The sequence below is a fragment of the Pseudopipra pipra genome, chromosome 1, assembly GCF_036250125.1.
Source record: "Pseudopipra pipra isolate bDixPip1 chromosome 1, bDixPip1.hap1, whole genome shotgun sequence".
Lineage (NCBI taxonomy): Eukaryota > Metazoa > Chordata > Aves > Passeriformes > Pipridae > Pseudopipra > Pseudopipra pipra.
In genome coordinates this window covers 119,780,948-119,795,850 of record NC_087549.1, presented here as the reverse complement: position 1 = coordinate 119,795,850, position 14,903 = coordinate 119,780,948, and the positions used below count along the sequence as shown (strand labels likewise).

Below are 14,903 nucleotides of genomic sequence, written 5' to 3'. Positions count from 1 at the left end.
TCAGACTATGGATTCTCTTCAATGATTAGCAGCTTTGTGTCTGTATAGTGTCTAGCAACATAGGGCCTCAGTCCATGAATGGAAGTACTAAATAAAATGGTAATAAATGGAAGCACTAAGTAAAATGCTAATAAACATAGCAATATTAAAATTATATCCCTTACATGAGTTTCTCCTAAGTAGCTAATTGTTTAACAACCACTGTAAAACCTGTATAGTGATTTGCTTGGTAATACAAAAAAGCTGAAATAACAATGGGCCACACTCAACCAATTCTGTAATTCCTTGAAGTTCTTGCTGCTGGAGATTAAATGAGTTAGGGCACTGAATGACTGTTACTTGGGAAATGAAAATATTTTAAAATGTGTGTTCTATTGTAAGCAAAGCAGATATACAGACACAGTCTTTGCATTTCTGCAAGGGGCATTGGAAGGCATTTTCTGGAAAATGTGCATCTTCGTGCCAGGATAGCGTGTCCTATGTCTCTGAATTAGGACTGGTACATCAGAAAACACTTTGTGCCATGAAGGCAATTTGTAGGTCCTTTCCTTACATTTATGAAACAGCCATTGTTTGGCGAGGGTTTATGGTTTTCACGTGCAGTTTCTGTGAGGATGAACGGAAAGTGTTTTTCATCTTTGAATGCTTGAGTTGTCAAAGTAGCATCTAATTCATGGTAATTTTGATGGAAGTTGTTTCAAAGTCATGGGTGAAATCTTAGCCCTGTGGAAAACTGAGGAGCCATGGGCTCCAGCTGCAGTCTGGATCATCTCTAGGAATGCCATACACTGACCCACATAGCCAGGTGTCTTGCAGTAGGTTGTGTTAGTACCTGGAGTTGTAAAGTAATAGCAGAAAATGGTATAGATAGAATCTGCCCAGTTGTCAGCCTCATTCATCAGTGGCTCATTTTCATTGGAAAAAGCAAAATTTATAGTGAAAATACATTTACTTTCTTAAATATATCTGTCTTTGTATTCATGGTCCATGTAGGGATCCATTTCTTTCCTGTAAGGACTGAGATGTTGCGTTTGTTCACTAGGATCTTGGTCACGTCTACTGCTCAGTTGTTAGTTTTAAAGGTACTGCATTTCAGTTTGCTCTTTTCTCTGTTACTTGAGAAAATGTGGAAATTGGTAGAGGCTGACTGACTTGCTTTATCTCCCTCTCTGCTCTGTCTAATTGTCTTTATGGTTTTTCTTTGCTCTCTGGACCATTTCTATTTTGAGCTCTGTTTTTTGAGGTACCCAGAGCAGAAAACAAACTATCCCAGAACACAGGAAAACTTTCCTCATTTGTATTTTAATCTTTATAGTGTCATCCCCATGTTTTCACTTTGTATTCCAGTTTTGGACACATTAATACTTCCTTTTCTTAGAACTAAGCTGAGATCTTAAACTGCTTTCCGTTCCTGAAGGTTTAAGAGTTGCTAACAACTTTGCTCTGAGAAAAAAGTAGCCAGCTGTACCAGCATTTCCAGTGTCTTCCTCATTTGATCCCGCAGGTGCCTACAGCAAAAGTATGACTCCAGTCTGCCTACTGCAAGTGTCATCATCTGTTTCCATGATGAAGCCTGGTCTACTCTGCTGAGAACCGTGCACAGCATTATGGACACAGCCCCAAAGGCCTCCCTCAAGGATATCATCCTTGTTGACGATCTCAGCCAGCAAGGTAGCCCCTATTTCTCTGTGTGTAAAATTGCCCTCTTTTTTCCAAAGCTTCAGGGAAGAAGCTGTCCTCCTCCAAGAAGTGCATGAGGAGAGTAGAAGGCAATGAGGACTCTCAGAAAGAGAGCTAAGCAGAGCCCAGAGCTGGCTCCAAGATTTCACTCTTCCAGCCTTAGAATTCAGCCTTTCAACTTTGAAATATGCTTCTTTTTCTCCCCCATCATCTACAACCACTCTGAAATTTCTTACTTTAAAATAAGATCACCGTATGCAAATCTTAGCTTTCCCACTGGACCAGATCTGCTGCCATAATTTCCAGACTTGGATTTTGGCTGAAACATAGAATGGAAAACTCCACAATGCTAAAGTAATCCAAAGTGCTTGGGAAAGCCAAACACCTGTAGTATGTCACTGTGGTCTGTGTATTTTTTTGAGATGATGAGAACATCCACCTTTTGCTGAAAACAGGAGAGGAGGCTATTAAGCTTCCCACGGGAATAACTTCACACCTAGTGAATCTCATTTTCCATTAGTCTCTACTTCCCTTTGACATTATGCCACTGTGGAAATATTTGGAATGTGGCCTACTTGGCCATTTAAAACAAATGCCCCCAAAACATTTTACCAGCAAGAAGTAGCATCTCCTACTACCTGTTGCTTTTCTTTAACAAATCTTGAATCAAAGCTAAAACATTTCAGTGACTGTTCTGTTTCTGACAGGGCCCCTGAAGTCAGCTCTGAGTGAATACATCTCTAAGCTGGATGGTGTGAAGCTCATCCGGAGCAACAAGAGGCTTGGAGTCATCCGGGGTCGGATGCTAGGAGCTGCACGGGCAACCGGTGACGTGCTCATCTTCATGGATTCGCACTGCGAGTGTCAGAAGGGCTGGCTGGAGCCCCTCCTGGCCAGGCTGTCCAGCAACCGGTAAATATCCCTGTGGCCTCTGAGCTCCCTGTACGTGCTCATTTCTGCTGAAAGAAATGTACTTGGAAAGTGTTGGGTAGCTTTTTTTTATCCTCCCTTGGTTACCTTCTTGCTTCTGGTCACATTGCTTTTATTTTCTACCTTATCCCCACAGGCATCACTCTGATATGTGGGAAGCAGGACAGGTCACACAGCTGTTAACCCTCACACACTTCAGTGTCACTGAAATGTCAGCGTTTGAATCCAGTTAGAGCTATAAGAAGGCTTCCTGGTGGTCTGGATTAAAAAGGTTGCACTCTCAACTTCTTTGCAAATGGGCAAACATCCACCAGAGAAACTACTGTGTGACTCCATTACTTTTACTTTTTAGCTGTCTCGGTGATAAAGCCAAGAACAAAATTCTTTGTCCTCCTGTGCCAATTTGGCTATGTACAAATGTCACCCATGCCATTTCTCTTCTGCAGAAAAAAAAAAGACTTCCTGGGCAGCCTAGACAGTTCCAGTTAATCACAGGTACTTTCACTGACACCAAATTGACAGAGTAAGGTAGACATTCATATTTCTGAGTCTTTCATATTTAGGGTGGTGCTTGGGCCTGCTCTCTAGTGTACAGCTGAGCTCATTTATGCAGTCCACAAGTCCTTCAAAGAGATTAAAACTACTGCAAATGTTTCTAGAGTTGCATGTCAGTAAATCCTTTATTAAAGGGACTTTTCTGAAAGAAAAATTTGTACATTAACTTGTCTATCATTACCCATAAACCACTTGGGAAAAGATTACCTGCTAGAGGGGGTAAAATAAAAAAAAAAGTCCTTAAAACTCTTACCAGACCATTAAATAGTCACACTAAAGACCTTCAAAGGCTGTTCCCAGGCACTGGAACAAGATGCTTTTATGGCTTATTATGTTTGCTTATAAGAGAATTAATGTGAGTTTTTAGAAATTATTACATCATTTGAATGAAAACATTAAGAATACTGAAAGCAAGAGTAATGCTGCCCTAGGACATCAGGAATATTCTTTTTAAAAAGATTCCTCCTTGGAAAAGCAGATTATTTTTGTTTGCTGGCTAATTGGATGGTTTATTACGAATATACTTCATGATTCTTCTGCCTTGAGCTATAGTCTATTTTTGATGTTCATGCAAAACTCCTGTGTGTTGGTCAGTCCTTATTCAAGGGTGTATTGCTGAAATAAAGAGTTACAAAAAGTTTTCAGGAGAGCTATAGTGAAGGGAGAATTACAATGGCAAGAGAGAAGTTAGGACCCCACCACAAATGTCAAAAATTCACTGTCAAAAATTATCTTTGTTGAGGAAATGCAAGGCCACCAAATCTACTATCATTCCAAGATTCTGTAGCCCTGTCACCAGGGAGTGAGGAAGGAATTCTCTTCCTCTACAAGGCCCATATGCTCATTCACTCCTCCAGGAGAGCAGAATTTAACACTGAGTTAGCTAATGTCTAATTGGATTAATGAAGCAAAGGTGGAAGAGTGTTTGGATAATAGTATGGGCTACACCACCCCTTTCTTTATGCCTTATCAGTCATTGTGCCTGACCCTGGAAGCTTTGTCACTGCTAGTGGGGAGAACCTGTGACATTCTCCATTGCACAGGGAAGACAAGCTCTAAGGCATCTGGCAATCACTTTCTCATGCTGTCCCTCTTTCTCCAACTGAAGAATGGTGATAATAACACTGACCTGATAAGGAAGTTAATTCATGATTTTTTGTAAATTGTTTGTAATGCTTGCATGGGGATCACCATGGAAATGTAAAGCATAGTCAACTTGGCTTCATTTAGCAGCTGAGGAGCTGTTAAATTGAATCATGTTCACTCCCTGAGACTACCCAAATGAGGAAAGTACAGTGAAAAAAAAGCTTACAGTGTCTGGTGAAATATCCATCTTTCCTCTTCTTAATGTACCAATCAAGCTGTAACTCATGCACTTTTGCTGGAGAGTCAGGATGGGAAATTACTTATGTGGAGTGTGTGAGTTGTTTGCTGGCAAGGAAAAATGCAGCCCTTCCAAAGCTCAAACCTTTGCGGGAGCTTAAAGGATCTGGATGGATGTTTTAACTTTGAAAATTGTGATTAAGCCTAATTTTCTAGACTGCAGATCTACAGCTATTACTGTGACCTGTCTTAGAATGATGCTGAGATCCTTGCCCGAACTGAGACCTCACTGTGAGTTGAACATAGAACAAGAGAGTTACCCCCAGCATTTAGTAGCCTGTGGAAATGACAGATAGGACAAATACAAGAAAAATTATTCCAGTTTTACAGGTATGGAAATATTTGACAGATATTTGGCTTGCTCTGGGTGATGATATTTCATCTCTCTACATGATGGCTTTATTCACTAGCACAATCAAATATATTTTTCCACAGAAGTATTAAGTCTTTCTAAAATCACTGAACGTGCATTTATGGGCACCTTGACTGGGATTAGTTCTGTGAACCATACCTAACAAATTGACTGGGAAGCTGTGCATCAGCCTAGTATTTTGCCTAGAGAATGGTTCAACGGTTTGTAAAGCATTCCTTGACATTTTGATTATTCAAGGATGAATACTGTAGGTACCTGGGCAATATTAGAAAACTAGAGCAGATGCCCCACAGATAATTTCATTTGACAACTGTTTGTGTTCCAAGCTAATTCCAGGTGAGTAGTATGGTGCATAGCAATGCAGCTCTGCCATTATTACAGTCATCTTTTGAAAGGTTTGCCTTTTCCAGGAGACTGCGGAAGACAGCTGCTATTTTGTATTCCGTCCAAAGGCAGTGAAAGGCAAAGGGAGCATATAATGAACTGTACCATGAAGCCTTGAAAATGTTGTTCCCTTAATCTGAAACCAGTGGCCATCATGCTGAAGCAGGATGATTTAAAAAAAAAAAAAAAAGATCCAAAGAATGTTTCCTGAGAATACTCATGAAAGCAAAATGAACCTTGGTTGTTTCTTTGACAGGGAATTCCACATCTAAAAAATGTCGGAGCACCATAACTGTGGCAGAGGGGTGGCTTGCAAAGGGGTAGCTGGCCCTCAGGACCTTTCTCCCACTCCTTATTGTAAGGGTGTTTCCCTCTTCCTGCCTATACCACAGAAGCCCGTAACATTATTTAAAAAGCTTTATTTAAAAATTTCTAAAATTCCACTTAGCACCATGATTCTAGGTCACCAATCTTTAATGAAAATACTGATAAACAGAATTAGAAATTAGCATAGCAGTGAAAAGGTATTTCATCATCTGTCTGCTCCCATTCAGGAGTAAATGGGAGCCTCAGCTTGCAGATACAGGAAGTAAAACAGAGCTCTACTGTCCAGAAAATTTGTCTGGTTCTGATTTTGTGGCAATATACTAGAGAAAAGACAAATATTTTGCACCAACGATGAACAGCTCCTTCATCTCTTTTCATATGACTCTCCACTTTTCAGTGGCCCATATCCCAGCTTTTTGAGCTACAAAATACATAAGCCATCTGTTTTCTAACTTCTCATAGGCAAGCATGATGTTATCCATTCCGATCCCATACAACCCCAGCATGTGAGCATGCAAGTCCATGCTACTCTCCTTGTTTTGAAAACCTTCCATATCCTTCACATTTAACAGCCTGTTTCCTGGGATTTCTGTGTTTGCCTGATCCTTTTATATCCTCTATTTGTCAATAACCTTCATTTCAAATTCAGTAAATGTTCTGCATTTACATGGTATGTTATGGGAAGATGTGCTATCTCTTTACAATCTTTCACAGTTAATCAGGATCAAAAGGTGACCTATTTTAAAGAAGTTGAGGTAAAGAAACTGAGGATGAGAATCTAAAACCAAAAGCAAATATTACTGCTAAACACAGGAGCAATGAGGATTTAGGTGCAATTCATGGCACAGCGCCCTGACTGTCCAGTGTAAAAACGTGTTGGTTACGCCTACAGATTTTGTTACCCCATGTACAAATTTGAGCATTTTAGCAGAAAAGACAGCTTCAAAAATTGTTACTTTTTAATACAGCATTCCCTTTGCACTCTACCTAGCCAAGATTTGTTTAGTGCATAGCATATGAATAGTCCGTCCATTCAAGGAGACCGTTCGTATGCCCTGAGTTAGTCTGGAGTTGGTCCGTAGGGCAGTATTTGAGTAATTCTTTGCCATTCCTGATCACTGCATTTTATCTTTTTATTAACCTTATCTAATTTCAAATGTTCTGCATTGCTAAGACTTTAGTTAGCCAGGAAGGTGCTTTCAGTGAAAGTGCAGCATGCTGTGGAAACGGCTTGGGTCCTCAGTTACTCACTGAAGTTTAAACTATGGGCAGAGACAGAGAACTTGAACTGCCTGAATTTCCTAGATATCTAATTTTTGCAAGAGTAATCCCCTCTGAAACTGAGGAAAATGCATGATCTTCCTGTTTAGTTTTGGTGGTTTTTCCCTCCTTATTAAAGGGGGGATTTCAACAGATTAAAATCTGTTTCCTTCATGGTACAGACACAAAATACAAAGTAAGTCAATAAAAAACACTTTCAAAGAAAGTGTATCTAAAACTTCAAAACAGATATGTTAATTAAATCTTCCTCTCCTCATGTTACTTAATCTAAAACCAGAAAAGAACATAATGTCCATGGTGACTGTAAAGGCTCATGGGAAGACATTTCTTTACCAATTGTATTTGGTTGAGAAATCCCAAACCAGGAAACTGTTCTTGTTTGGGTTTCTCTTTTTCATGGAATTGTGACCTTTTGTAGTTCATGTGCATTCCAAGCATTTGAAATATTCACAAATTCATCAAATGGTTCAAAGCCTTGCTGCTAGTCGTATTTGAATTTCCTGTTTTGCCTTTCCTTGGATTCCACAGAGTAAAATTAGCAGTAGTTTGCCAGTGTTTCACTTCAAAGTGCTGAGAAGCTGCTGTCTGCCAGTTATGCAGTTAAAAACAAGAAGAATACGTAAGAACATCTTCCAACTTTCAATTACCTTCTTCTGCAAATTTGCATTTAGAACCATCATCTCTGAATATGCAGAAAACAGATTTTTTTGTTTTTAAAGAAAATACCAACCAAAAAAATAGGTAAACAGTGCTTGATTAAGATTAAAATTGGACATTAACCACTTTTCACACAAGAGAAAATTTCTGGATTTCTCTATTTCGGATCAGAAAGATCCTCCCAATTTTTAGTTTTAAGAAGGTGTGTTTCCATTAGTTTCATCAGAGCAACACCAGTTTATATTAGGTGAAGATCTAGAATTACTCTTACAAACATACTCTTGAAAAATGTTAATCTTGGCATTCTGAAAGAGTTACTAGATTAGTAGCTCTAAAACACAGTTATAAGTTTGCACTCTACAATTGTAGATTTTATTTTGTTCTGGTTTACTGTTGAATTTAGCCAGGGTAGAATGTAGAATGGGACCTATTCAAGTGAGTTATTTTCAGCTGTCTTAAACACTGTAGTTTTTCACATCATACTTTGCAGATAGTTTGGATATTTGCTCGGTTTCCAAACCGTTAGAATCTGTTATGTCATTACAGGTATTTTTCTTGAACAGCATTGAAGAATCAATGCCCAGTTACAAGAACTACTACTGTGGTACTTACTCTTGTGAGCAGTTGCACTGATACCAGAAGCATCATTGGAGTTTGGAGTTTTATAGTGGCAACAATTTAAGGTGGATCCAAAAAGAAGGACAGGTTTTAAACGGATGAAACAATATGAAAATGTAGGATAGTCTGAAATCATCTAATCCAGACTATATATGAGCATATCTAAGTATCTGCACTGTTTCTGTCCAAACTATTCAAGATCAGTTCAGTTCATGTGGTCTAGTCTTCATGGTCAAGGTCTTTTGAACGGTTTAATCCACATTTCCTCTGGCTTCCACTCAAATACTCCCTCCTGGTATTTTCCTCTTGACTCTGAAATTGCAAAATAAACTACCCTGGGGTCATTAGTTCCTTGGTCCTGTCTGGATGAGAATGGATAAAGCAGGAGCAATAGACAGTGTGGGTTTCAGCAAGTAGCAGCAAACCGAGGTGGGAAGTGTACAGCTGCAGCTACTCTCCTAACTAGACAGTGGTCAGAGATACTCAAACACTGGAGAACGCAGTAGGCTGTGGAAATTACTATTACAGTGACTTTTAATTTCTGATGTTTAGTCACATAAAATCCATTTAACTTGTTAGGTGGATTTTTCCCAGCATATCAAAGCAAAAATACCTGCTTACGTGAGTCCATCAGGACACTATCTTTCAGTAACTTAGAAACAGTTTCCTTTCAGTGATGTTAGTGAGTAAAACTTTCAGTAGAAAGGCTCCTGCTGGCTTGAGCACTAAGTGGTTTCTCCTGTCCTGGATGCAAAACTGTGTCACAGGGTTATCATTAAGAGAATCAGGGGAGGATATCAGCTTTATTATTTTTAGCATAATTTCTTTCCATTTCTTCTTGATTCCTGAAGAGGGATGACAGCAACTCACTGCCTTAATGTATATGCCTACAAATGCTGCATGTGACTATAAAAGTTTATCATCTATTTATAAAACCGAATGTTTGTTTCTAAGAGTGCCTATTATTGCATATTACAAAGGATGGTTTTACATGTGAGCAGAGAAATATAATCACTTTTCTATTTTAAATCTTCCTGCTTTTAGCTTATCATAGGACAGTCTGCTTTTATTAGGAAACAAAAAAATAACAGAGTCATTTTAAAGAAATCCCCTTCATAGTTTGTCTTTGTACAATTCACTGACAATCAGTAGTCTCTGTTTCTCCATGGGCTTCTAAAATTCTCTACAGGAAATGTCAACTATGATAAAACTAAGTTTGGAGTTTCCCCCCACTCTGATACTGAAAAAACATTAATGATTGTAGAGGCAGAGAAGATATGTCAAGATTACGTTAACATCGCCCAGAGCTACCCTCTTTCTCAGCTGGTTCTGGTCTTTGCTGTGGAAAAGTACAAATGCCTCACTGCACTGGAGACTTCTGAAATGTCCGTTCTTCATTAATAGGATTGTGTTTTAAGCAAATTTGTCTCAAGCGATTTCTGACCAACATACAAATTTTTAAAAGAGGAGATTAAAAAAATCTACATTTTGCCCCAAAATTGACCATTTCATTTCTCTCTCTCTCTAAACAGAAGTTATTTTCTAGGAAAATAACTACTCAAGAATAATTTCCTATATGGACATTCCTACTCTAGAACAAGAGTAATTTTTTCCAACATACTTTAATATCTCTTAAATATTACTGATTTTTCTCTAGAGGAACTATAGCCAAGCCCTTACACTGAGACCAGAGGCTATCCTTTTTGCATAACAGAGAAGAAATAGATAATGTTGTTCTTCAACACTTTTTCCTGAAGTCCCTAATACCATTGCCTTTATACTATGACAATTTCCAAATATGATATGTCATTGACCTGGAAACAAGGAACACTGAAGGCTCTTCTGAACTACCAGTTAATTCCAAGATGATATGCAAGCATGCTGCAAAATACTGACTTGTTTGCCATGGGGAAATGTCTAATGCCTCTTCTCAGACTAATCCAAATTTAACTCCAGTTAGAAAGGAATTGAAGGATTGCCACTTATGGTGTAATGGCTCTGTTCTGGCTCTTAAAAGTAGATTCTACACTGTGACAGTGCATTTGCAGGAGCATTTTAAGCTTGTGATAAAACACAAACAGAAACTGGTTTATGAACTCAATAATAGATGTTTTTGCAAAACAATCAGCAGAACAAACTAAGGATAAGTGCACTCTTCACTGGCCTGAAGTGACAAACTTCAGTTTATGTGTAGAGTATTTGTGAAGTGTGTGGAACAGCTACAGAAAAATCAAAGGATGGTAAAGTGTGTGAGGCCCAAATCATCTTTTGTTATAAACTTTGCATCCATGCAGAGCCTGTAACATCAGAGGCTGGGGCCTCTGTGTGAAATAGCTTTATAAGAATTGTGATAGTTAATTCATAGCAAAATCCTGAATAGTTTTAAATGACAGTGCAAGGTACAGGGTATCAATAAATTACTGATCTTTAGATTCTGCACTGCATGCCTCATGCCCTGAGCACCTGAGCTTCTATCAGCAGGGAAAATAAGAGCACTCAACATTTAGAGGAGTGCTTATGCTCGACAGTGTCAAAGTGGAGAACTAATGTTTGCTAACAGAGTAGTGAACTTAATTTATGCTTTGGTTTGGGAAATAAATGGTATTGTCTTTTTCAGAAACAGTGTCGTCTCCCCCGTCATAGATGTCATAGACTGGAAGACTTTTCAGTACTATCACTCTGTGGGCCTGCATCGAGGTGTTTTTGATTGGAAATTAGATTTTCATTGGGAACCAGTGCCAGAGCATGAAGAGAAGGTACGACAGTCTCCCATCAGCCCTATCAGGTAACAGTCCATCAGACAATGCGCCTCCACTCAGCTCAGCAGCAAACTGTACAGTTTGGGTCATCTTCCAGCTCACAGGAGAGATATGGTTACTTGCATATCCTCAGTTAATATTTTTGAAGGGATAGGTTTTTTGTTTACACTGTTTGTTTTGGCCCTTAGTAATTATTCTAACTAGATTGCAGTCATGCTTTCAACATGACCAATATTTTCCACACATTGACACAACTGGTGTACAGCCTGACCAGACAAGGTGTGGAGGTTTGTAGGGAAAGCAAGAACAAGTCATAAAGAGTTAAAAGAGATGTCTTAATCATGATCCGTTTGTTTCTTTTTTTTGGATGTACACGTATTCCACATTTCCCATTGTTCTGAGCCTTATTTGATAATTCAGCTCTTGACTCCCTTCCCCAGGCAAATCCTAGAATTAGACTCCAGTTATTCTTTCTTTTGGTTAGATAATCAATTCATTCAAGCTTATAGGAGCAGTATTCAATCATTTTTAATGCTATCTCTATGGAAACGGTGGGATTTTCACACTTCACATAATTCCTTATCCAAAACTCAAGGTGTTCACTTTCAAACTGCTTTCTACACAGGAGTCCTGTGGTAGCTGGTGCAGTGGTGGCCATGGATCGGCATTACTTCCAAAATACCGGAGCTTATGATTCTGACATGACCATGTGGGGAGCAGAAAATCTGGAGCTGTCTATAAGGGTAAGAACCTTAATTAAAACATCAAACTGTGGTAACTCTTGGGCTTTTAAGGAACTTAAATGAAAAGGCAAGAAGATATTTATAAAATAAATTAAGTGCAAAACTTATCAGGGTATTCAGATTAAAACCTTTGCAGAAATCTATCCCCACGCTCTGCAGTCTGTCAGGACAAAAACATGCAGCTGCTCTGATTTAGGAGCATTGTGTTGGGAGAAGGAAGTTTTGTTGGCTATCAGTATCTGCCTGAGGACTGAGTCACTGCTTTTGGCACCCTCTGAAAGCTGCCTCTTCTATTTTGGCATGTAACATGCACCAAAGGGAGAGTACCTTTATTTCTTTGCCAACCTGTAGTTTTAATAACAAATTATTAATATAAAATCCTTTGCATTGATTTTTGCTGAATACAAAGAGTAACTAAGATTAAAAAGCAATGAAAATTGCAGGCATGAAGGGTATGGTCTCTTTAATGTTCCAGACAAGAGAAGGTGTGCTCCCAGGTCCTTCCACTACACTGCACTGTTTGTGCACAGAAAAAAATAAAAGCACATAAATAGCCATCCTGGGTCAAATCAGAGGTCTGAATGCCCAGTATGTTCTCTGTGCCTCTGCATCTGTAGGGAACAGTGTATAAAGAAGAATATAATAAGGCTCTTGCTGTTTCCAGCAATGTTCAGCTTAGGATTTCCTGAGGCAGAGTCTACAGTAAAGGAGCTTCTCCTTTTCAGATAAAGGTAATCTAAATAAGGTAATCTCCTTTTGTGCTTTCACCTGTGTTCCAGACCTGGCTCTGTGGTGGCTCTGTAGAAATTATTCCATGCTCCCGAGTTGGGCATGTCTATCGACATCACGTTCCCGCTGCTTTCGCCTATGAAGAGGCCATTGTGAGGAACAAAATCCGGATAGCAGAGACCTGGCTGGGCCCATTTAAAGAGAACTTCTACAAGCACGACACAGTGGCTTTTTTAATCAGCAAGGTAAAGACATCTGTAGTGGTTTGTTTCTGAGGGAAGGCATGTGAGTTGAGGTAGGTGAAGAAGGTGGAATAGGGGTGGGGATGTCTGTGTTGAGTCAAACATTCAATGAGCATGGTGCTGGGGATGGACTTTTTATTAAACCTTCCAGTGGAAGAGCTGTCGGATCAGGAAGGGAAGAAAGAATATCCTCTCCTACAAGGCAGTGGGCCAACTTGTGAGCAATTTTGAATGAAAGTGTCATTCACCTTCCTGTTCATTTAACAAAGCCATGCTTTTAAGGAGAAAAAGACTCCCTGAAAGCATTTAGGCAGAACACAGGTAGGTGCTGTGCAAAGTTTCCCATACAGTTTTGCTTCTGTATTTCACAGAATCACAGAATCATAGAATGGTTTGGGTTGGAAGGGACCTTAAGGATCATCTAGTTCCAACTCCCCTGCCATGGGCAAGGATTCCACCCACTAGGATCAGGTTGCTCAGGGCTCCATCCAGCCTGGCCTTGAACACTTTCAGGGATAGGGCATCCACAACTTCTCTGGGCAATCTGTTCCAGTGCCTCACCACCCTCACATTAAAGAATTTCTTCCTAACATGTAAACTAAACCTACTCTTTTTCAATTTAAAACCATTGCTCCTTTTTATAAGACCTCTTTAGGTACTGGAAGCTGCTCTAAGGTCTCCTCAAAGCCTTCATTTGTATTCAGCTTCATCAAATGATCCCAAATCTGCTCTTTGCTTATAGTAGGAAGGACTTCACTCCCGCTCCCCACCCACTCAGAGGGTCAGGGACTTAAGAGAAGTGGGAAGCCTGACTGCCTGCAAAGACTGAGGAAAAGAACTCACTGAGTACCTCAGCCTCCTCCATATCAGTCACCACGAGTTCACCCTTCTTGCTTATCAGGGAGACACACTCTCCTTGGCCTTTCTTTCTGGTCTATGTACTTAGAGAATCAGTTCTTGTGATTCTTTATGTCCCTTGCCAAGTTTTGTTCCAGCTTTGCCTTGGCTTTCCTAACCCCATCCCTATACATTCAAACCATATCCCTGTACTGTCCCCTGGTCACCTGTCCCTGTGTAGCCGCTTCCACTGTCTGTGCATTTCTTTCTTCCTCTTCAGTTTGAGGAGCAGATCCTTGCTCAGCCATGCTGGTTTCGAGCCTGCCTTGCTCGATTTGGCACACACTGGGATAGAGAGCTCTTGTGCTCTAAGAAAAGTGGCCTTAAAGAGCTGCCAGCTCCAGTCAGCCCCTCTGTCCTTAAGGACAATTTCCCAGGGCATCTCTTTCACCAGCTCCTTAAACAGCTGGAAGTTTGCTCTTGCAAAGTTCAGGGTCTTGACTTTGCTCTTCACCAGGCTGACATTCCTTGAAATCACAAACTCAACAAAGCCATAGTCGCTACAGCCCAGGCTGCCACCAATCCCAGCAGCTCTAATGAGCTCATCCACACTGGTGAGCACCACCAGGTCCAGCAACGCTTCACTTCTGTTTGGTTTGTCTAATACCCAGACAGTCCTGCACGCTCAGTCATTGCAGGGCTGGCCATCACCTAAGAAAGCCAGATCCAGCAGGAGCTGCATTACAGTGGGGAGAGGAACGGGGCTGTGTGCCGGCGTCACTTCTCTCTTGTCACCTAGTCTGACCTCCTTACACTCCATGGGTAGATCTGCCTCTCCAGTTGGTCTGCTAATCCTACAGTCTGTGACTACTACATTTCCTTTTTTTACTCTATTTTCACATCTTTTTCAAAGCTTCTCTCTCCTTGTCTGTGTTGTAGGTTTGAAATCCACTAGCCACATGTTTGTCAGTTGACTCACAAGGGTTTCAGCCTTGTACCCGAAAGGAGCACACTAGGCCAAGTCTTTTTAAATGGGCAGTTAGGTCCTTAAATCATTTAAAAATTTCCTGAAGGCTTTTCTTGTCAGCTCAGAAGCAATTTTCTGTACTAAAAACTACAGTCACCAATGATACAGTTTACTAGCTGTAAGCAGCATGACCTTTTGCCTGAGTTTATTCTAGCCAGAATACTTTCAGTACTTCTAAGTATGATGCTCCCTCAAATGATCCATTTTATTATCTCTGTGCCCAACACACCATAACATAAACAGCTCTTTTTCTCTTTTTCTTTCTTTCATAGCCAATATTTTCAGCATGTCAGTGCAGCTGGATGTCATTCAAAAGGCACAAACAAGCAATGACACTATTGCTGCTCAGCTGCAAAGGGCCCTGTGGGGATTTATTGC

At 40.1% G+C, this 14,903-nt stretch overlaps 2 protein-coding genes across 3 annotated transcripts in view; one reads left to right on the top strand and one right to left on the bottom strand.

Annotated features, from left to right (window-relative positions):
* LOC135423470 (diphthamide biosynthesis protein 3-like) overlaps positions 1 to 14,903 on the bottom strand; it is a 39,961-nt gene that overhangs the window by 2,420 nt on the left and 22,638 nt on the right. The gene's annotated exons all lie outside the window — the stretch shown is intronic.
* GALNT15 (polypeptide N-acetylgalactosaminyltransferase 15) overlaps positions 1 to 14,903 on the top strand; it is a 29,101-nt gene that overhangs the window by 5,306 nt on the left and 8,892 nt on the right. For both annotated transcript variants that reach the window (XM_064673639.1, XM_064673648.1), the window contains exons 3-7: positions 1,505 to 1,671; positions 2,388 to 2,592; positions 10,806 to 10,973; positions 11,573 to 11,690; positions 12,470 to 12,664. In XM_064673639.1, the coding sequence (XP_064529709.1) occupies positions 1,505 to 1,671; positions 2,388 to 2,592; positions 10,806 to 10,973; positions 11,573 to 11,690; positions 12,470 to 12,664 (853 nt within the window). The remainder of the gene's footprint in view (positions 1 to 1,504; positions 1,672 to 2,387; positions 2,593 to 10,805; positions 10,974 to 11,572; positions 11,691 to 12,469; positions 12,665 to 14,903) is intronic.